The following is a 23,671-nucleotide window of genomic DNA, read 5'->3' as shown; positions in this document are numbered from 1 at the left end:
AAATTTCTCAGCCATAATCCTCTTGAAACTGTTCCTCCCTCCAGTTGGAAAATCATCAGGATTATTTTGACCACATTAGCACAACTCTGTTTCTAGGAAATACAGCTTAGTTTCCTTCTTAATACTGCAATTTAGTCTTAAGAGCAGTTATATCACCAAAATGATAAACAGTCGAATATTTCAAGTTTATAAAATTTAATCTTAATGGCTAAAAAATGAAGAACAGTATAAAATGGAAAACTGACATTTTCTTAATAGGTTCCTCAGTCTGACCGCACAAATGAACAGAAAAAGGATCTGAAATAACAAGTTAAATGGGGCGTGTTGCTGTGATCCAGTAAAGTGTTGCCAGTCATAAACGTTTGTGTTGCTGTGTTTTGATTCTCCTGTGCAAACAGCAGCTGGGTTTAAGTCAAGATAAGATAATAAGGCGGAGTTAAGTCAAGTACAGGTTGTGTAAACTACCATTAATGACAGCTTCAAGACCTGGATCACCTTTTCTATTCTGAATTAATAATGTAGCACTTAAGCCAAAAATAAAGCCATCTTCTGTCACATAAATTTCAAGTGTTTCTTAATAGTGTACGAGTATGTTAGTTTTTCGGAACTTGTTTCTCACATTGAAGACTATGATGGCTTTTTAATCTCCACTGCAGTTATGGAAACCAGATAATTTTCTCTTTTCCTGCTGAAACCACCATTTAGATTCAGGAGTAATGTTTTTTTTCATGGAAGTTTTCTGACTTGAAAAATTGTGTTTCAAACAAGCTACAGCAGCTCACAAGTCAGCCCTCGTCAAGCGTTTCGTTCATCTTTTTTTACAGGACATTGAAAAGCCCCGAGGTCGCAAACGGGGAGTGACCTCCAGTGAAGACCAGGACAGCAAACCCAAGCGCGGACGCAAGAAGGCGGTACCTAACACGACCGCAGTGACAGAGTCTGAAGACCAGTGGGACGAGGACAACCGGCCAGAAGACGAACAGAACAGCCCACCGAAAAAAGGACGCAGGGGCCGGCCTCCGAAGTCCGCCACTCCCAGTCAGGACACGCCTGCCAAAGGGAAGAGGGGACGAAAGAAGGCAGCTCCTCCTCCAGAGGATGATGAGGAAGAAGAAGAAGAAGAAGAGGAGAGGGGGGAAGAGGAGGCGGAGGAGGAGGAGGAGGAGGAGGATATGAGCAGTGAAAATATGGAGGTGAAGACCAAAGGAGGAAGGCAAGCCCGGGCGCCACGGCGATCACAAGGGTAAGAAGAGAAACTGAGCTGAATGAATGTCACTAACAACATCTGCTCTGAGATTTCTGTCAGCAGCAGCCGTTTGTTACTCAAACTCTGCTTACTCTTTTTTTCTGTGCTCAACAGCTCCGAGTCAGCAGAATCCACACCGCAAAAGAGGAGAGGACGTCCACCCAAATCAGCTCAGCCACCTGCCAAGAAACCAGCGTAAGATGTTCACTAGCTTTGTGATCTTCAAAGCCTTCTGCAGAGTCACAAACACACATGCTTACCATCGTAGTGAGGGCTTTGAAAGATTGATGGTGTAAATCAACACTCCCAAATTTCTCCAAGCTCTGGAAAAATTCTAGAAAGTGGAACCTTTTTAAGCATCATATTCTCATGGTGGCTTATATAAAATCCAATAAAAAAGGCCAAATTCCCCATCATGTCATCTTATCAAACTGCTTTTAGTCACATCCATACAAACTTTTACATTTTATTGATTTAGGTTTTTCTCAGTGTAAGTGATGGAGGACAAAATTCACATTCGCCCTTCTGTGTAAAAATGTATTTAAAACTTAATCTGAAGCTAATATGAAGCATGAGTTGTCCAAATTAATCAAATCCAGTCGATATCTTTCAAAGTTTGTCTTTTTAGTGGCCTATGTCTATCTTTTTGGTTACAATCCTTCCACTGCACCTGACTATTGTTATAAATACAACTTGGAACAACTGTGAACTTATCCCTTAATGTATTTTGGGTCAAACTACAGTTAAGTAAATCCTTCTCAGTGCTGAACCTGGCTGAAGCTTTTTGTCTTATTATTATTGGTATTGGTGGTGTGTAGCCATGTTTCTGGTTTTTATGATAAACTTCAGGGCAGCTGTATTGAATGCACATCTCATTCTGTGGTATCCAGGCGCGGTGGACGATCAAAGGCAGCTGCAGCTAAAGACGACTCTGAGGAAGAAGATGAAGAGGAGGAGGAGGAGCAGGAGGACGAGCCAACACCGAAGGTACCCACAGTGTCACATGAGAAGTGTTGAGGGATTCATGAACTCAGTTTCCTGTCTGAGTTTTAACCTTTTAAATATTTTTCCTCTTCTCTAGGGTCGCAAGAAAGCAGCAGGGCGAAGAAGATGAGCTATAAAAGCCGATGGAGGCAAAAGAAAACGGCGCGTCTACTCTAACGTCATAGAGGAGTGACGTAAGAAAGAAAAAATGGACACTGAACTTTTTAAACTTTTCATACGCCGACGCTCCTACTGTTACACAAATTCACACACTTGCATATACCACACGCACACTACATCAGTACATCCGTATCATCAGCTGTGGGTTGTTGCATTGTGTTGCATTGTGATGATGTTCGCCACATTAAGTAGAAATAATTTTAACAGAAAAAACAAACAAACAAAAAAAAGCTCATTCTTGTAAATAGTCTCTTATGTCCGTTTCATGTTCTGTTGTTGTGTTTGATGCTGACTGGGGGGATGCTGTAAAGCCTTTACCCGCTGATATTAAAGTGCTCCCATAAAGCAATATTGCTTATAAATTCTCCCTCTGTGTCCCACTTTTAAAAACTGAAAGAGATTAACCATTATCTTTTTTTTGTGATGTTAATTGTGTAATTTTACTTTAAAAAAGAAAAAAGGAAAAAAAGAAAACATGAATTTTTGTTTACAGCTCTGTATATTAATACCTTTTTTTTTTACCATGTATTGAAAAATTAAAAAAAACGTCAGAAACCTGTCCAAATGTAGAGTTGCCTCTGGAAAAGATTGTAGTGTGCGTCTGATTTTTAGGTTTGTACTTTCTGGTAGACAGACGTCATGAACAGCTGTGGTTGTAATGTTTGTCACTGCTGATTTAACTTGGCTCCACATCCACCCAGTCAGATCCTCCGTTGTATCAATATAATTCTCTATAAAACCTGACATGGTTGCTTTCTCTTTATTTTACTTTGAGGTTCAAGCTGTTTGCTTGTTTACATAATAAACTATGATGCCTTCAAGCAGGAGAACAGTTTGAATCACAAAATCGTGTGATTCAGAAAGTCAGATGAGTGTTTACATTTTTTTTCTTCAAAAAATATCTATATCAAGCCCTTCTTAAAGTATTGCTTTAACTTTTCCCTGCATATATTTATTAATTAACTTTCTTCACAGGTAAAAAGACTTTTAGGCTTGTCAACCAAAAGAAATGCAGTGTGAACGTCCTCAAAATGCCCGAATAGTCAAAAAGTTTCCATTCAGAAAAGTGTTCAAAGCTCCACATGACAGAGCCTGGCAGCTGTGACTGCTGTCATCAAAAGGTGTTTTTCTAAGAATAATTGTGTGATCTGGAGCTGTTTGCTAAATTGATGGCACCATTTTCTGTGACAGATGAGTGTTGTCAGTGTGTCAGGATGGAGACAGTCTGTGAGATGACTGGAAAGTGTTTAAGACATTGATGCCAGATCATTTTTGCAGCTGATCATCGTGAAATGTACAAAAATCCTTCACTTATTCACAGCGTGTACAGAAAAGGAGCAAATGAATGCTGAAAAAGAATTAAATTCGATGCGTGTATTTGTTGTCAGACCAAAAACTGGTAAAAATGGATATGACACCTGAATATTTTGGAGCTTTGCAGCCTACCAGAAGGAATTCATGCTTAGAAGGTTCAGCTTTACATAACACAGCAGACATTAAATGTTTGATGTGGTTAAAAACTGACAGTAATAAACATCCTCAATAGACTGAAAAGTTATTTTTCCCAACTTCAAGTTTGGTGTTGGTCAGTGTTTCAGGTCACCTTCCTCGTTTTCTAACATCTCCACATTCAGAATTATCCATCCTGATTTGAACAAGCTCCGATTCATTATTTGCCTCGTGTCAAGTATCTTAAAGCTTAAAGCTCACAGACAGTTTGTGCTCTTGGGCTGTTAAGCATCAGTTGAGCGTGTTCTTTCTGTCTTCTGTATGGAGACTACTAGCATTGCTTATGCATGTACACATGAGATCTGAACTTTCCAGTACAGCTCAGCACAGTGGAAAAACGCCCCCCCCTCCCCCACACACACACACACACACACACACACACACACACACACACACACGCACCACTCTGCTGCTGGTTATGATCCATGACCGACACCATAATCGCATGCTGCTCAGCTGCCCGGTGACTCTGTGTTCCTGTGTCGGATAAAGCACGAAACTTGATGAACGACACCGTCCTTACACTCTGTCACTCAGTTTTATGCTGCTGTTCAAATTCACAGAACCGAGTGAACACCGCAAACATGCACACTTGTTAATGACTGATTTGATTGTACAATACGATTTTATATTTTTTTAGTTTATTGAATAAATCCCTCATATAGTACCATTGAAAATGCATGTCTTTAGTCTCAGTTTAAGCAAGAGACGTTAAAACTTCAAACTGTCAATTATATTTATTTAATTTATTTAATTTAATTTTTTGTTTAGGGTCAAATAGGCAATTAAAATGTAGAAATATCCAAATAAGAAGTCTGGGAAATACAAAACCTATGCAGGGCTGTTATGAGAGCCACTGGTAAAAATTTAACCTGTCATGAGAAGAGCAATGATTTATTAAATAACCAACATACTAAAACCAAAAATAAAAACTTACCTCACCAGCTTTTGAGGCAACTATCCTTTTTATCATTACTGGATCATACATTCTTGTTTGTAATATTAATTTTCTTTGATGTGTACAACTAAAAATGTTTTTCATTATGGATTAATTTGTTAATCACATTTGTTAACAATCACATTCGATAAATATTCCTTTTATTTTCATTATTTACTCTAAAACTTTCAAGTGTTCCATACATTAAACTTTAAACCTCCAATAGGAACAGAAATGTGGTGCAAGCTGACAACTTATTCCTACACACACCTATACCCCCCCACACACACATATTTATGCAGGTACTATATGGACAAAGATGGCTGACAATAAGAGGCCTCAGTTTCCAAGCAACCGAGCTGAAAACAGGAAGATAATGAAGTAATGTGGCCATGGTGCAGCAGAGTACACTGACTCTGCTGTTTGCATATCCCCCCCCCCCCCCATCATCTTCGGCCTGTTCCCTCCTAACTTGAACTTGATGCAGTGAGAAATGTAGATTTGATGTGTGTCATTTACATTTAGTTATGAGATGATCTGCCAGCAGAGATGTATGGTAATGGTGCTGTAACAGATCATATTAGGGCTTTTTGCACCTGGGTCACTCTTCTGTTTTCTCCTGTGAATGATTGCTTTTCAAAGTCAAGTTAAACTGCTTTTGAAGGAAAAGTCAAATTGAGGGTCCACCTGAGCAGACCGAAAATAAGAAATGTATTTAATATGAGCACTCTTCATTGATCTGTTGGTTACTATTGAGAGACTAACGTGTCCCTGCACAAGATTGATCATTTGGGGCTCTTAACATCATGTTGAGCCTGTGGACCTTTGTGCGTCAGGTGCTTTGGCTAATAATTGATAGATGTAGAGAGGCGGCGTGTGGTGGGTTCACAGCTGGCTGGTTGTGCTCAACAGCCCGCAGTTTAGTCACTGAAAAAAGCCTCCACGCATGGTTAAGTGAAGACCCGAGTCAAAAACTGGACACCCGAGGCCACTATTGACAGGCACCATGAGTGGTCTGCTCGCCCTTTTGACTTTTCTCGCCTTCACCTGCGGGGCCGCTAAACCCAATGCTGGTCTGAAAACGTGGGGTCGCTTCAGTAAACTGCCTTACCCGGGTGACAAGGCTTTCCTCTACGATACCTTTCCCGGCGACTTCATGTGGGCGGTGGGCACGGCGGCGTACCAGGTGGAGGGCGCGTTTGAGAAGGATGGCAAGGGTCTCTCCATTTGGGACACTTTTACGCGCGGTGGGAACCGGATGGCCACGGGGGACGTGGGCAGCGACAGCTACCACAACATCCACGCTGACATCCGAGCTATCAAGCAGCTCGGGGTCAAACACTACAGGTTCTCCCTATCCTGGTCGAGGATATTCCCCAACGGGACCCGCGGGAGTTACAACGAAATCGGCACCAACTACTACCGGACGCTCATTAAGCGGCTGAAGGAGATCCGTGTGCAGCCGGTGGTGACGCTCTATCACTGGGACCTGCCGGATCACCTCCAGCAGAGCCTCGGCGGCTGGAGCAACCCGGAGCTTGTGGGGATATTCAAGGACTACGCCGATTTCTGTTTCCTGACTTTCGGGGATGATGTGAAGTATTGGATCACTATTGATAACCCGTTTGTGGTGGCGCGGCACGGGTATGGGACCGGAGTGGTCGCTCCTGGGATTAAGAACGACCCCGATCTCCCATTTCGGGTTGGACACAACCTTCTCAAGGTCAGAAAAGTCGGATTTTGTTTATTTTTATTTATTTCTTTTTTCCTTGTCAACTCAGAAATATTTGCAGCTTTAATTTAGTGTCTGTGGAAGTGATAATAATGTCCTGCCTTATCAGAGAGAGAAATATTTCAATACAAACATGAGCCTTTAGTGTTTTGTTGTCTTACATTCTGTGGTGGAAGAAGTATTATTCATTAACTTGAGTGAATGTAGGAACATCACAGCGTTAAAGTCTTGCAATGACAATTTTACATAAGTTATAATATAGTAAAGTAAAATAAAATATATTAAAAACATTGTGTGGAATGGCCCGTTAGGGTGTTAAATTCTTATTGCACACTTTGGATTATTAGGACTGATCCATACATTTATTTGTGTTACACCTTTCATACAAAAAATGCAGCTCAAAGTGTTTCATACTCAAAAAAAAAAAAGGAAAATAAATTAAACATGTAAATGTACATAAGATGGATAAGAAAACCCACTTCATAATATTACTAAACATAAGATAAAGTAAAAAATATGGTACATGGAATGCATACCTCATTGGTGGTAATGAAACTCAGAAGTTATCTCACCATGTGTACACAATCTGTAAATTGGGCCTAGGTCTTTGACGCCATAAGCAAACACAAACCCCTTTTCCCAACAGACTCAGACTCACCATCGGTCTTGATTAACCAAAAGAAACCCAGAACATCTACCCGTCATGTTATTGTTGTAGCAAGTGGACAAAACTTGATAAATAGTTGAATGGTTTCATCTATACCTTTTTTTTTTTTTTTATATATCCATGTTTTTTATAAAGTGTAAAGGTGAAAAAGAAGTTCAAAGTGGAAATATTCAATTAAGTACAAGTACAAGTTACTGTAGTATGCTGTAGTATTCTTATTTCAGTCATTTAATATTTCAGTATTGGTCTTATTGGTTCACCTATAAAGCACTTTGTAATGCGTTAACTTGTATGAAAGGTGCAATACAAATAAAGTTTGACTGATTTGACTCACACCTTAACTTCTCTTACAGACACAGTTTTATACATACTATTTGTCTCTCTCTCTCTCCTCCAGGCTCATGCAGCTGCATGGCATCTTTATGACCGTCACTACCGACGACGGCAGCAGGGCAAGCTGTCTATGGCGCTGGCCTCTCACTGGATCAAGCCCAGTCGCACCCGCCTGGAAAGCCTGCGGGAGTGCCAGTGCTCCCTGGACCACGTCCTGGGCTGGTTTGCCCGGCCGCTTTTCACAGACGGAGACTATCCTCCCTGTATGAAGAAGAGGCTGGGCTCACGGCTGCCCTCCTTCACCCAGGAGGAGAGGGAGTACGTGAGGGGGACGGCTGACTTCTTCGCCCTCTCACACGGAGCTGCCCTGAGCTTCCAGCTCATCAACGACAGCCTGAAGTTTGGACAGAATGAGGATCTGGACCTGAGGATGCTGCTCTACTGGGTCAACGCTGAATACGACAAGCCGCCCATCTTTGTGGTGCAGAGTGGGTGGTAGGTTTAGATGTTGTGTTGATTTGTCTCCAAGTCTGTGATGTTCCTGTGTGTTCTCCTATGGTTCTGCTGTCTGCTGTGTTGTGGATCATGTCTCGTTTTGACGGCTGCTCACACAGGTACGTCCTCGGCAACATGAAGACAGAAGACCCAAAACACATGTACTACCTCAAGAGGTTCATCGCCGCGGCACTTAAATGTGAGCGATGAGCATTAACATGAAACATTTCACATAAAGCTGGAAGTGAAGAAATGCAAGCTGACGTCTTCACACTGAGCCCAAATCTGTCTGTTTTTGCTCTCCAGCGATCGTCAGAGATGGAGTGAATGTGATCGGATACACAGCCTGGTCTCTGATAGACGGCTTTGAGTGGCACAGAGAGTACGGGATACGACGGGGACTTTACTATGTTGACTTCAACACTCCTGACATGAAGAGGGAGCCAAAGACGTCTGCCACCTTTTACAGGTGTTTACATGTTGCAATGTCATCAGTGGTGTTTGTGTGTTATTAGACATCACTGAGTGTTAGATATTAACTTTATCCATCAGAAATTGCCCAGTAATTGTCACATCTGAACTAGACTATAGATATCACTACACTAGATTGTATATATTAGTCTGAATACTGACAGAAAAGGCTTAATTATGTTTTAAATACAGATGTGATGACCAAAATATTGAGCAACCTTTCTGAAATTGTTCCGTATATTGTAAATAACATGAAACTATTAGAAATCTTTATATGTATGAACACTATATGCAACCATTTTTTAAATTTGGAGAGTGTAGTGTGACTCAACCACAGTTATGGTTCTATGTTTAGTCTTTTTGGCACATTTAATGTTGCCTTACTATTACTGAGATAGTTTCACTCACAGCAAAGCTCCTCCTGAAATGATGATTATTCATTTTTCCTTAAAGAAATGTCATCCAGAGGAATGGTTTCCCTGAGCTCCCGGAAAACAGACCAGCACAAGGAGTCTTCCCGTGTGATTTTGCCTGGGGGGTGTCTGCCAACTCCATACAGGTAGGGAGGGTGGAGAGTGTGTGTACTGTATTTGTGGAGGGATTTGGAGGGGGGGGGGTTACAGTGGGCTATAGTGCAGAGGTTGGATAATAATAACCGAGGATACTTCCTTAGAAATAGAGGAATGTGAGAAAACATTAACTATGTATTAACTTCTGGGATTCAGTAAAAGCCCAAATAATATTCGGTGAAGTCAGAAGTTTTGTTACCTCTGCAAAAGCAAATGAAAACAAGTTTCACTTTAATGCTGCTTGTTATTCAGGACTTAAGTCATATTTGTTATTATTTCATTCTCCTTGTCGGAGTTACATTATGTACCTTAAATTATTTTGAACCTGCAGTTTTCATGGTGAAAGTCCAGTTCAGAAACAGCCACGACGATGAATACTCTCTTAATCATAAACCACGTAACCTCACACACTCTGCCTGCTGAGCTAAACAGGGACTGACTGCTTTTATCAATTTGCCCCATTGGCCTTTATTTGCATCTGCGTGTGTCAGGTAAACACAGCGTTAGAGGGGTAAGCAAGTGCATGTTTACACTGGTTTTCTCTTCATGTCGTAGGTGGAGACCACGCCCAGCCAGTTTGCAGATCCCAGTGTTTATTTGTGGAACATCTCCAACAACGGGGAGCTGACGAGGCTGAAAGGCCTCAGTGCGCCACCTTTACGCCGAACCACACACTGCGCTGATTACGCCACCATCCGACAACAGGTGGGTCTGTCTACCAGTGGGACATTTCACTTTGGAGCTGTTTCAGTACAAATTGATCCCAATTTAGCCTGAAATATAAGTACAGTTAAAGGGCCTGGGTGGGAAAAATAACCTATCAAGCACATTTGACAGTGTTCATCAGCTCAGAGAAGAAGAAAAAAAAGAAGAAGAAAAAAAAAACACCATTCTGCACATAGATCTTCTCACTGTTCTCTAATAAGTATACCTTCATGTACTGTAAACCTAAAGTAGTGATATTTCTTGCCCTCTCCTTTCTCTCTTTAGGTGAAAGACATCAAGGAGGTGGGTGTAAACCACTTCCACTTCTCTCTGAACTGGTCAGCTGTGGTTCCCTCAGGTGACGTGGCTCGACCCAACACCACCCTGCTGGGCTACTACCGCTGCTTCACCCGCCAGCTGCTGCAGGCCAACATCACGCCCGTGGTGACTCTCTGGCACCACACTCGTTTGCGCAGCAGCCTGCCAGCACCACTAATACACAAGTGGCTGAACAGGTCTGATAGAGTGACCCGAACTGTGACCAGTTTCTCATTTCAGTTTAAATTGCACATACTGTACATGAACACTGAGCAAGCTTTATGACCCTTACAACTCGGAAATCTCCTCAATACCCAGAACAAACTAACCATCCCTATGATGAACAGTTTATTACAACATACTGTATGGTAATTCAGGAACGCTCTGGTGTTAAAGTAAACATACAGTGATGTTTGAGGGAACAGTCTGTCCCAGTTACTACAAATATGAAGCCATCTTTTATTGCTTGCTGCCATGGTATCATCTGCCAAATGCAGAGAGATAACACTAAGCCCAGCAATCACAATATTTGAAATCTCATTGATAATTAAACTGTTTTATGTAATGGCATTTTCAGCTTTATTGACACAATATTTAGTGTTGATATAATGGAAATCTGGTAGGCCATAATTACATTTAGTGTACTGGGTGTTATAACAAATAGAAACAGATATCCTAAGGTTTTTGCATGTTTTTCAAATGATTTATTTCCCAATCTGCAAAGTTGGGTTCTTGTGACATAAACATTGCTTTATAATATATGTTTGTTATGTATTTTTATAAAAAATGATTGTGTGATATCTATAGAAATAAAATGTACACATTTGACTTGTTTCTCAGGAAGACTCCAGAGGCCTTCGCAGACTACGCCAGACTCTGTTACAGAGAACTAGGTGCCCACGTGAAGATGTGGATCACCCTGAATGAGCCTAATGATGACATGGTGAGCTACCAGGATGGCCATCAGATGCTGCGGGCACACGCTCTGGCCTGGCACGCATATGACCGCGAGTTCAGACACGCACAAGGAGGACAGGTAAAGTGAAGTGTTGTGTTGAGTTTTTTCATCTGTAGATTTTTCTGCCTCTAAGTGTTACTTTCAATCTGCAAGATCCTCGTTTTTTTATTTTAGAAACATTTGTTGCATTAAGCAGTCTTTGCTGTTTGCACTTGGCAGCACAGGGATGTCTTTTTATTGGATTTTCTGCTTCGCTGAGGAAGTCTGTGTGCAGGATTTGTTTTTTTTGTCTGTTCTCCCATGTTGGCTTTTCTCGCTGCTCGCTACTTTAGCTACTTCTGTTTATTCCAAATAAATTATTCTTTCTGATGTGAGTAATATAAAATGCACCAGAGAACTTCACCATGGCTGCCTTTGACAATATATTTTAACAGTAAATACAGTAAATGTAAAGGCTCTCAGGTTCAGGTTGAAAATGTCAAATATCACAGATGATCACCTGTACTGCCACATTTTGCTTTGTGTCTCAGGTGTCTCTGGCTCTGCACATGGAATGGGTGGAGCCGGCTTTTTCATTCAGCCGTGAAGATGTAGAACCGGCTAAAAGGGTTTTGGACTTCCGTGTCGGCTGGTTTGCTGAACCGATCTTCGGCAATGGAGACTATCCTCTAGGAATGAGGAGCTGGCTGCGTCAGCTCAACTCACTTGAGTACAACTTCAATCACACTTCAAACGTCTTATGTATTATGTATGTATTATGTATCTTATGCATTAAATGCTATTTTTTCTGTGTGTTTTTCTGCAGCCTGCCAGTGTTCAATGAGGAGGACAGACAGCTGGTGAAGGGGACATATGACTTCTTTGCCATCAGCCACTTCAGCACCGAGCTGGTGACTCATGCCAAGGAAGACTCGTAAGATGAAACATTCTGCTTCTGTTGTTCTTTAAAGATCATGTTTGCTTTCATTTAGACATGAATTAAACCTGCAATTTCTCCACATTAAAGATGCTGCCAGGAAGATTTTGACATTAATATATCATTGCATGTTTAATGTCCATACTGTGCGATGAGAATAAAAGATGGTGAGATATTGGGTGCAACCAGGTGGGATTCACTGGAGTTCAGAAAGGAAGCCTTTCCAAAAAAACTGCTTTATCAACAAATATAACTTCAACCTCTCCTCTCATCATCAAAACAAACCTCAAGCTGCAAAAAATTGCAAAACAGGAAGTGATGGGGTGTATGGAAAATGTGGTCTTATCATGAGAATTAGAGTACCAATTGTCACACTTCTCTGTATCAGTCTAATAAAAACAACCTTGTTATGTGACACATCATTCAAGTGAAATTACACAATGAAGAAAGCAAACCGCTCTAATTTGCCAACAAAATTAATCACAAAAGACTGTGTAAAACAATTTTCAAATGTTCTACATGAAAGTGGAGGCAAACTATTTTGCTCAGAAAAAAAACACTATTTTTTTTTTTTCCCCTCAATTTGCAATTTTTCTCAATTCTTGCACCTTTTCCACACAAAAAAATACATAAAACTTAACTTTGAGAAGATACAGTGTAAAATCAAGCATTTTTCACTTAAAAAAAAAAAGATACTCAGCTGTTGTATCATCTCTATCTCCATGCCTGCAGGTACACCTACACAGAAAAGCTGGAGGTCCAACAAATGAAAGACACCACGTGGATTATGTCCCCCAGGGCTGTGGTGCCCTGGGGCCTGAGAAAGGCCCTCAACTGGGTGAGACTGGAGGGATCTGTATCATTGCTTGTTTGATGGCTGGTTGTAATGCAAACTTATGTCTTGCAGTCTTGTTCTATTCTATTATGTTACTGTTTCTCCACAAGGTCATCGCTGCTTAAAGTGTTCATATTTAGTTAAACACAACTCAAGTACATTTTTGTTTCAGTGTAATAAACTCACATTTCCATTCTGCTGTGTTAGGTGAGGGAGCATTACTGTGACGTGCCTGTTTACGTGATGGCCAATGGGGTCCAGGAAGACCCAGCCCGCTTCAAAGACAGCCTGAGAGTCTACTACCTGTACAACTACATCAATGAGGCGCTGAAAGGTGAGACTGTTTGGATTTTATTGAACTGATGTTACAACAATTGAGCTGATTGTTGTGTGTACTAAGTGATTAATTCTCGGTAGAAGTTTTTACCCTTACTGGTCAACAACGTTCATCATTTTGGCCTCTGCAGAGCTTAATTATTAGACAGGTATTTAGGTCACTGACTCCTGAATAGTCAGCTGCCTCAGATGCACTCACACACGCAAATATAAACACAGATACGAACTTTACGATGAATTGTCGAGTCAAGGTTATTTGTGCTGCAGTTACCTGTCCTTGTAAAGTTCATTAGGTTACACTCAGTGAAGACCTTTGCCTGCAGTTTCAGACGGTTACGTGCGCTACTGTAGCTTTGTTCAGTGTTGTAATGTGTGCGGTCAACACTAACTGGCAACCATCCACAGAAAACAGTTTGAGCCTAAAATACATCATCAACAATACATGAGGCATTTACTTATTCTGCTTTATGAGATCTTTGAATTATTCCAGCTAAATGTTACTTATAAGGCAAAATGTGTGTCTATTTATAAACACATAAAAAAGGAATGACACACATTCTGATAAATACTTAGTAGTTGCCATTTAGTCGAACTAACATTATCATTATAAGCCATTTTCTATGAATCTTTACCAAAAAAAATATTTATTTATGATTTAATAGTGGCATGAGTTTAAAAAATACACGGCATGAGAGTACTTGTAATTACCAGACACTAGTTACTCTCAACGGCTGCATACTGTTACTACTTTTTAAATCTACAAACAGAAGCTTTCAGTTTTTTTCTGCTTTCACTGACCCAACCAATGAAAATCAATCTTAACAGTTCACATGTTCTTCTTTCCTGCCTCAGCATACACTCTGGATGGCGTAAACCTGAAGGGTTACTTTGCTTATGCCCTGAGTGACCAGAGGGACCCCGGGTTTGGCTTGTACGGCAACGTCCACGAAGAGGTCATCGTCAAGGCCTCGCTATCCAACTATCGCAACATCATCCAGTTCAACGGCTTCCCCATTCCAGGAGCCGCACCTCAGCAGTGTCCTCGTTTGCCCCAGCCCTGCCTTGGCTGCCAGGTGCTCAAGAGGCCCGTGGTGGGCTTCCTGACTCTGGTGGGCTCAGGGGTACTTATCACCCTGGGCCTCATCATCTACTACACAGCCAAGAAACACAAGGAGTGTTACTGATGAACATGGAGCTTTTTCTTCTTAAAAAATAACTGTTGAGAAAAAGAAAGTGTAGAGGTCGGTCTTGATGTCAGTTTTAAGTTTTAGTGCTTCTTTGGAACTTTTTGTTAAATGAAGTCTGAATTAGGAAAGTGGTTCAATCATCTTGACATTAAGTATTACTGCTGTTATGTAAAATTTATGTAAATATGTTACAAAACCTGTAACATATTTACAGGTTTTTACAGTTTATAAACCCCTAATTGTCACAATATTCTTGATGTTTTTGGATAATTTCCCAAAGATTTGAATGCTTCCTTGTTTTTAGAATATTACAGAATGACTACTGTGGATTAGCGGTTTTATAAATGACTAAATAGTCCAAGTTTAACCCTCCTTCCACTAAGGCTTAGACATTGAGAAGATAAAACAAGAAAAAGGACGATGAAGTACCTGAACCACAATCACGAAGGAAGCTCCATAGACTATTTACATTTTAGGTTTTCCCAATGCGACTGCATTAAGGGAGATTTGACAGCCAAGAAGATAGTTTTGCAGTCAATGAGAAGCCAAAGTGTCCAAACAGACTGGACACTCATGGCAATTTATAAAAAACAAAACCTCAGCAGAACTATGTTGAAATCCAACAAACAGCTACTGCTGGGAATGTAACACAGTAGCATTAAAAATGATTTGACTCTACAGACCAGTTTCAGAGGATGTTGTATATCAGAGCTTTCTTTTCAAAACTGCTTGAGAGTTAATGCTGTGTAGAAAGTCAAGGGTCGACCATTTCCCTTTTTTTTTTTTTTACTGAGACTCCTTGCACTCCACTATGCTGCTAAGGTTTTTCCCATATAACAGTCAATGGAGAAGTTACCTAAAAGACATTATTTTACAACTTACACCCACTACATTTGTACCTGCATTTATGGGTGAACAGAACACTTCAAGATTTTTTAACATATTCATCTAACATATCATTGTGGTTATTTTGACTCGTTTGTACAGTTTTGTGACTATAATGAGTATTTGTTTATGTGATTAGTGCTCAAATTAATAAATTTGCTTTAACAAACAGGCTTTAACAAAATCAGCTGAGAACCTCTGTTGCATGTCATCTCATGTTTGCAGTCTGTTTGTGTGGTCTATGGACTAAAGAAAAAATATTAAGGAGGAAAAAAGAAAAGTGCTTTTGGTCCAGTCACCATCATTAAAACAAAAGTAAGTAAGTAAAACTCATTCCTGTGTAGAATTAGCATTACTGTACTTGTACCCTTAGTGCCAGACTATTGTCAGACAGCACTGTAAGGCAGTGTCAGTTTGGTCAGATATCCGCAGAGGAACACCACACTTTGTAAACAAGACATTTATTTTATTATTATTATGATCTACATTTTTACAAATTATGACCTGCTCATGCCACTATCAAACTGCTCTTTAGTATCTTACACCACTGGAGCAACAATTCAAAGTTTACACATTTTATAAAGAGCCGAGTTGGTGAGGTGAAATGTGTCATTATCACCATAATGCCATAATAGTCACTGATAAAAGTTGTTGGGGAGAAAAAGTGACATATCAGTAAGAGCTGTTGAACCTCATCGGGAAAAGTATCTGTGTTCAAGTCCATTCAGAGTCAAAACATCATGGCATCCAAACCATCTTCCATGAACTTCTTGTAGATTGCCATGAACTTGGCTGTGAAGGCCTCCAGGTGGTAGATAGCTTTGTTGCCCAGCTGCAGTCTGTGTTCGTAGTAAGCTGCCATGTGGGCCACCTCTGTCTTCAGGTGACCATCGCAGTTATTCAGCAACTCTCTGACCAGACCCTGTCGGAGGATTACACAAGGATATTTAGCAATTAAATCATGATTACTCTTTACCTTAGAAGTTACTAAAAAAAAAAAAAAAACCTTTCAACACTTTCGTAGGAAGTGAGGTGTAGTAAACAGTACCTTCATGATGATGTCGGGAGGGATGCAGTGAGTCAGCAGCTCGTACAGCCGGGCTCGGACCTCCAACAACCTGGAACAGAAAAAGACGAAGATTCAGCATTAAAATATCCCTACAAATCTGATTAACTTCTCTCTCTCTCTCTCTCTCTCTCTCTCTCTCTCTCTCTCTCTCTCTCTCTCTCTCTCTCTCTCTCTCTCTCTCTCTCTCTCTCTCTCTCTCTCTCTCTCTCTCCTCTCTCTCTCTCTCTCTCTCTCTCTCTCTCTCTCTCTCTCTCTCTCTCTCTCTCTCTCTCTCTCTCTCTCTCTCTCTCTCTCTCTCTCTCTCTCTCATCGCCTCACCCACCTCTGAGGGCTCTGCTGGCTGACGATGGCATTTGCCGTTTCTCTGAGGTAAGCCTCCCAGTCCGTCTCTGGGACGTCTTGATCCACTGAGAATGGATACCTGGAGAAGGTTGACACAGGCTGAATAAGCAGATACTTTTGAAAGATGGTTGCTCGTTTATAGGAAGAATAATACTAATAAGGTTTGTGCACACTTACTGCTGCACTCTACAGGCCTCACACATCAAAAGGGCTTTGCGAAGGTTGCGGCCAGACTTCTCACTGATTTGCTTGGCCAGCTCAGGTGGGAGGAGCAGACCCTCCTTCTTACAGACTGATGTTAGAACGTTACAAACCTGCCAAACAGGAAAAACAGATTAAAAAACACATTTCATGCATACTAATACAGTATTTTAACATTATTACTAAAGAATAAACTAAACCACCTCTTCTGTGCTGGGCAGAGGAACTCTGATGGCCAGACAACGGCTCCGAATGGGCCCGATCACTTTGGAGGTGGAGTTAGAGTAGAGGATGAGACGGCAGGTGGCCATGTACTTTTCCATTGTACGACGCAATGCATGCTGGGCATCCTTTGTGAGCCTGTCCACCTCTGTGAGCAATACGACTGAGAACGAAAGTGTGCCAGTTACTACAGAGGGAAAGCTCATTCATAAAAGGGAATACTGATCTTCCCATGATTTGTATTGTTTTTTTTATTTATTTATTTTTATTAAGTTAAGCATCGATTTCTGAGTTGAGACTTTTATCCTGTTAGGACAATTGCTCTAAAACATGGTTGAACTGGTAAAGAGGGACTTGTGTCTTTCCTACCTTTAAACTCTCTCTGGGTGCTTGACTGGATCTGCTGAGATTGAGCCACCGTTTTAATCAGCTCTTGAATCACCACACGGTCCTGGTTTCCTGCATCACTGTACGACAGAATGGAAATACTTAAGTCACATAATATTTGTGATTTTTATTGCTAAACTCAAGTAGCTACAGCTGTCAAATAAATGCAATAGAGTTAAAAAATACATTAATTCCATCTGAAGTAGTACATCCAAATTGTACTTGAGTAAATGTACTTTACCTTGGGTTTACTTCCAAGTGGTAGTTGCTGGCTATTGTGTTGATCTCGATTTTTTTCTTTGAGGGAGCCTGGAGACAAAAACACAAAATTGCAATGTGACTATGCCTAGTGTGTGTAGGAGTCTGTTTGGATTTTTAGGTAAACTGTGATGCTTGACTTATTCACTGTCAATAACAGTAGTCAAAAGTGCAACATGTGTATGTTTTCCATAAAGTCTTGCTTAAGTTGTTATGGCACACAGTCTCTGATGCTGCAGAAATCTGCTGATTCTCAGAGTGATGAGTTTGTTCTATTTTAAGGGCACATCAATATTCATTTACACATGATTTTAGACAGTAGTAAACTAATGAAGACTGAGTAGAGATGTCCGGAGAAACTGCAGGTGTGTAGTGGAGTATTTCAATATTGACCCTCTCACCACTATGGTCTGATGCTCTATGCGAAGCTTCTCCACCCCAGCGCCATACAGCTCCCTCAGCAGGCACATGATGCGGGTCTTCTTCCCTGCGCCTGATGGTCCGTACACCAACAAGTGCGGAAAGTCGCCACATTGAACCTGAAACAAACGAACATTCACAAAGAAGGTTTTGGTTAATAGTTAAGACTCCCATTGGACTACACAGTTATGTGCCTTGACCATCACTGAAGATTTTGGAGTAAAGTGTTGCTTGATAAAAAATGTAATAGTTAGACCACATTCACAAAAATCTCCTCATGTAATAAATTATTTTAACGATTAGGTATTTGCTTTGCACCAATCTAATTTTCTACATCAAGTTATTTTCCTCAGTAGCTGAATAATCGATTGTTGTTTGTTTTTCCTGTAAAAATGCAGAAAACTGTGAAATATGCCTATTTCATTAGTCCAAGATGACACCATGAAATGTCTTGTTTTAGGTGACCAACAGCCCCAAAACAAAGATATTCAGTTAACTACTGTATAGAACAAAGAAACCTCACATTTGCTATGTTTTGTTGGAGAAATTACTTAATGATTAATCAATTATCAATCATCGATTATCCTTCAATGATCCCTTTTAGATGCAGGTTTGATTCATAGCACCTTTCAGCTGACATTCACATCTCAGTGGAGGTTATTTATTAGTTATATTAGATATACATACAAACGTGTGTGTTTGTGTGTGTGTGTCAAACACCAACATTGTTTGCTCTAGCTGGTGAGTTCATCATGTCTTAAATTGCTTTTTATGGTGTTATTTGTTGTGTACTGTGAATGCAATGTCTATATTGTCTGATCTAATCTGAACAGCAGCTTGGTAATAAATGATCAACACAAGGTTCATTTATAGTCCATTAAACCTGAGGAACTGTGAAGAAGACCAAGAGACGTGGCTGAAAGCGTTTGCAACCTTGTGTTGATTTTATCAATTCCAAGTTTTATCTTGGAATTAATAGACACTTTTCACAGTTGTTTGACCTATTATTGATCAAATGATCACTTGAGGATGAAAACAACACTGTGGGTCATGTTAATGACGCTACCCTGAAACAAGAGATATGACGGACAATACTTCCTCTAACAAACTAGCTTCAAATGATATTTACACTCAACTAAATGAATAAGGTTATCACACACTGACCAGCACAGGCAATCATTTCTATTGGTTACACAAGCTAAAGAAGCTAACTAATAGTCGGGATAAAGTTTGTCTCACCAGGTTTTTGAGCTGAGATGCTTGATCTTTATGATAGTCGAGTTTACCGAGAGAAGTCGGTCGATATTTGTCCACCCACAAACTCATCTTGTTATGAATTTAGAGGCTGTTATGTGTTAGTGTTGAGGACAGACAACCCGCAGCTAACTCTCTGATATCCCGCGAAATATTATTCACAAACCCGCGCTGCTGCTTCCTCTGCAGCTACGGCGACTCAAATGGGACAAACATGCTGCAGGAAATCACAGTGAGTTTGCAAAAGCTGTGCCATGCTGGAGAACAGGTGCTACCCGTCGGTAAGGGGCACCACACACACAACAGCCCTTTAGGTGATAATGACAGGCTGTTCTTGAATGCATTTTAGCAGACTGCTGTATAATGATTTAAGCTGGTTTTCATACACAGTTTTAAACACTTTTGATAGCTTTATTCTGCAGTGCAGTCATGTTGAAGGGACATAGCTTCATATTACAAACCTTTTTTCTTTTAACCCTGAAGTAACATGATATTGGTACTCGATCACAGAATAGGCTGTTGCTCTATACTCCATTAGTCAGAACCGAAATAGGAAAAATGTCATCCTCTTATAATGCCTTTTAGACTTGGAGCAATCTGCAAACAGCCTTAAAATTAGATTACCACTACAGCTGTTCAAAGGCCTTATCTCAGACCTTATTTTAAATGTTTTTAATGTCACTGTAATCTTATCTGTTTACATGTATGTATTCATTGTTTTATTTTTATTGTTTAATTTTTTATTTTATGTTTCTTTTCTTTTACCTATTATTGTGTTACTGTTATTCTTTCTCGACACCATTGTAAATGAGGGTACTTACTCAATGGTCTTTCGAGGTAAAAAGGTTAATTATTATAAGGTCCTCAGAGTGACACACTTTAGATGGATAGATAGATAGATGGATCCCACGCATACAAGAGGAAAAAACATAAACAAAGACAATCAAAGCCAATAAATAAAACGATTAAAAAAAAACCCCGATAAAACTGTTAAAGCAGTCTGAAAGATAGCACCGGCCAATGAATAGTAAAAATGGCCTAACTGCCAGCAGTAATACATAATCATAAAGTACTTTATGTCACTGAAAAGCCTCACAGCATCAGGCAAAAACGACCCTCTTAATTGTTCTTTTGAGCATCTTAATTATTGAATTTGCCTCCTCCAGTAGTCCACAAAGGATGACCTATAGTGTTAATCTTGCATGACCTATGTTGTTATGTATAGGTATAAGTAAGGTATTTGTGCTTATCTCAAAACATACAGCCCCAGACAGCCACGGACAAGATATTTGTCTTGTTAGGAGAAAGCCGGAGGCAGCGAAGGGCTTAATAGGGACCCAGCAGTTAATTTTGTGCCCGGGGCCCCCTAAGAGGATAACCTGGCCATATGTAAGGACAGTAGAGGAAGGATTGCATCTGCTCTGTGTTGCAGCAGATATGTAGTTGTTTACACTAAAACAGTCTGATACCACCAAGGAATGTGAGACAGTTAATCCCATGCAACAAAAACTAAATACCACAATGTCACCACGGTGTCATGTCATGCTATAACTAATCAGGATGGTGTGAGCTGGCTCATGGTTTATGGTGATGCTCATCTGGTGACTGTTAGAAGTATACTGTATACTTGTGGCTTTTCTATAATTTCCTTTATTTTTGTACAGGATTTCAAAATCTATCTTATTCTAGGATCACCTTCTTATCAACATTTTGTAGTTTTAAAAAAATATTGATTTTTAAAGATAATACATTTCGGCCATATATTTATAAAAATATATGGTTCAGTCATTGAATATTTCCTCCACCACCAGACAAGACAGTGCAGAATTTTAATTCCATGTTTGCTGTAATTCAAGTTGGAAGGCTTTTTTTTTGTTGCTTATCTGACTCTATATGCATGCGGATGTTTGTTGTCAAAATTAGGGTTGACAAAATTTCACACATGATCTACTGTATAGTACACACTGTCAAGATAAAACAGCTGACTTTTTTTTTCTGAGGCTAGATGTGGATACATAAAGATATGTATACATTTCATGTGCTTTTCTCCCAGTGTTTTACCTCTTGATTGTAGCCTTAAAAAGATACTGTTATAGGTAATTATTATATTTCTCTTTTTTCTCATATTGTAATATTTTATCTTTATCTCACCCATCATTTCTTCCTTGTTTTCTTTTTCTCTTGCCCGGCTTTTCTTTAACCTGACTCAGGTAACTGTACGTCTCCATGAGAGGAATGTTATACATGGAGGAGCATGTTTCAACAGGTTGGCGTAGCTTGTATTTAAATGCATGTTTGAGTAAAATTAATGTGCATCCATCATCACAGCCGCAATGTCGGACAGTGTCATATCTGGAGCAGGTGGGAGTAGCAGGTGAAGGTTATCAGGTTCCTTCAGGCAACATTACCTTCATAAATATAAGTTCATTCATTAGTATCACTTCGATTCTTGTGAATGAGTTTGTTTTGTCCACTCCTTAAATGTTGAACTTGTATAATTCTGTATGATCTTTTTAAGACATTTTAAAGAGCCACTTTGCCCTAAAACAGTGTCACTTATTTCAGTTTGTGGTGCTTATATTGGGAAAATCATCAACCTTTCATCTCCAAATAGAAGATAACACAACAAGATACATGCTAAGGTATAATTATTATAGCTCTTTTTGGGAAGATGTAATTTTGCTGAGTTTAAAAAAAGACTACTCTGAAAAAATAAACTGAGCTGAACTCCTTTGTATTTGTATGAATTTCAGCCAGTATCTTTATACCTGAGCCTTTCTAGATATATAACACTACTACTTTACTGATTCTGTGATTGTTGAACTTTTCACATAAAGAAAAGACACAGAAAGCAATTTAGATCATCATAACTTCACTCTTGGCTCCATACAGAAGCCTCCACCTTGACCAGATCTCTTCTCCCCAAGACCTTGAGGGACAAACAGGCCTCAACAGGCAAAATCACATCCTCAATGGGCTTCCCTCCTGACCAAAGACATTCCCTCCCAAAACACAAAAATCAATGTTTGCTGGCAAATGTGTGGAATTCCTCAGTCCACCGACAGCTTTTTAAGGACCATAAGTCTTGTCTTGTTGATTAAGGCTCAGAGCAGCTTTGCTTTAGTTACAAAAAATATGAGCAACGAGATTTAGAGAGGATAAGAACACGTTTTAAGCATTACCTCATGCGTTGTCGTCGAGGAATGTTCTCTCAGGTGAAAAATCCTTTGCCTTGGGTGATATTATACAGCAATGAGTGAAAAGGAGGAATGAGGGGAGGAGTGCCACAGTTAATCAAGGTCTGCATGTACATCTGAATGTACGCACAGCTATTTAACTATTTCCTTTTTGTACTAAGTGCATACTGTAAATTATCATTTTTCTCTCTTAGACATGCTTGCATTCACATGCACACTCAACGTATAATACTCAATCGTGCTCTCTCTCTCTCTCTCTCTCTCTCTCTCTCTCTCTCTCTCTCTCTCTCTCTCTCTCTCTCTCTCTCTCTCTCTCTTTCTTTCTACACACACACACACACACACACACACACACACACACACACACACACACACACACACACACACACACACAAATAGCTCAAACACCTGCCTGTGGAGCTCCCTGTCTTTTTGCTGAGGTAATATAGGAGGGAAAAGGGCATTCCTCAGCCCTTTCTTCTTCTCTCCTCCCCTCGCAGCATTTCATATCTTTACTGAAGTAAACTCACTCTTTCTTGTGTTATCAGTGTCATGCAGCATATAGTATAACAGCGTGACTTGCCTTGGATGGGTACTTCTTTTACTTTCAAGGTTCTTCAGGGTGCTGTGTCGGATGTGTTCTTGGATGACACAACTTCTGTACAAAGACGTCTGGTATGTTGAAATCTAATGCGCTTCTTTAGAGCATCCTTTAGTTACTTAAATGTTTTTGTCACAGAAGAGGTTAAAGTTACAAATGCCTCTCTGTGCTGATTATTGAGCATTTACTGGGATTAATTCCAAAGTTATTAAAATACTGTACTGTAGTATTTTTTTCTCAGACCAGTTGACACATTACCCACACAAAAGTGGTGACAAATAGCTCTTTGTTTGCACGTTTGTAGTGGTGAATGAAACTCTTGTTGGAAAGGATTTGTATATTTCCATACATACTGGCTGTGTTTACAATAGAATTGTTTCAGGATTTTAACCATTTTTTTTAAAAGGACTCACTGTTGCCTGTTCAAAACACAAAGAAAACATGCCAGGCAAGGAAA

The 23,671-nt window shown here is 40.0% G+C and overlaps 3 protein-coding genes across 5 annotated transcripts in view; 2 read left to right on the top strand and 1 right to left on the bottom strand.

Moving 5' to 3' along the window:
- pds5b (PDS5 cohesin associated factor B) overlaps positions 1-3,204 on the top strand; it is a 34,261-nt gene extending 31,057 nt beyond the window's left edge. For all 3 annotated transcript variants that reach the window (XM_062432476.1, XM_062432477.1, XM_062432479.1), the window contains 4 exons: positions 825-1,243; positions 1,361-1,441; positions 2,137-2,233; positions 2,328-3,204. In XM_062432476.1, coding sequence (XP_062288460.1) covers positions 825-1,243; positions 1,361-1,441; positions 2,137-2,233; positions 2,328-2,360 — 630 coding nt within the window. In that variant the 3' untranslated portion in view covers positions 2,361-3,204. The remainder of the gene's footprint in view (positions 1-824; positions 1,244-1,360; positions 1,442-2,136; positions 2,234-2,327) is intronic.
- A 2,534-nt stretch (positions 3,205-5,738) lies between these two features.
- kl (klotho) lies at positions 5,739-15,447 on the top strand. Its single transcript, XM_062433043.1, has 13 exons — positions 5,739-6,579; positions 7,653-8,083; positions 8,203-8,282; positions 8,390-8,552; positions 9,008-9,113; positions 9,679-9,828; positions 10,114-10,343; positions 10,987-11,182; positions 11,635-11,813; positions 11,910-12,017; positions 12,753-12,858; positions 13,063-13,189; positions 14,044-15,447. Exons 1-13 carry the CDS (start codon positions 5,863-5,865, stop codon positions 14,373-14,375), a joined length of 2,925 nt encoding a protein of 974 aa, XP_062289027.1. The 5' UTR covers positions 5,739-5,862; the 3' UTR covers positions 14,376-15,447.
- Positions 15,448-15,713: 266 nt separating this feature from the next.
- On the bottom strand, positions 15,714-19,648 carry rfc3 (replication factor C (activator 1) 3). Its single transcript, XM_062433339.1, has 9 exons — positions 19,402-19,648; positions 18,144-18,281; positions 17,726-17,793; positions 17,467-17,564; positions 17,079-17,260; positions 16,852-16,988; positions 16,655-16,753; positions 16,312-16,381; positions 15,714-16,185 (listed from the first exon to the last, which is right to left on the bottom strand). The coding sequence occupies exons 1-9, from the start codon at positions 19,486-19,488 to the stop codon at positions 15,994-15,996; spliced, it is 1,071 nt and encodes a 356-aa protein (XP_062289323.1). The 5' UTR covers positions 19,489-19,648; the 3' UTR covers positions 15,714-15,993.
- Between the last annotated feature and the right edge of the window lie 4,023 nt (positions 19,649-23,671).

This window comes from Scomber scombrus, chromosome 14, assembly GCF_963691925.1.
Source record: "Scomber scombrus chromosome 14, fScoSco1.1, whole genome shotgun sequence".
In the NCBI taxonomy this organism is placed as follows: Eukaryota; Metazoa; Chordata; class Actinopteri; order Scombriformes; family Scombridae; genus Scomber; species Scomber scombrus.
This window is presented reverse-complemented; position numbering and strand designations above follow the sequence as displayed.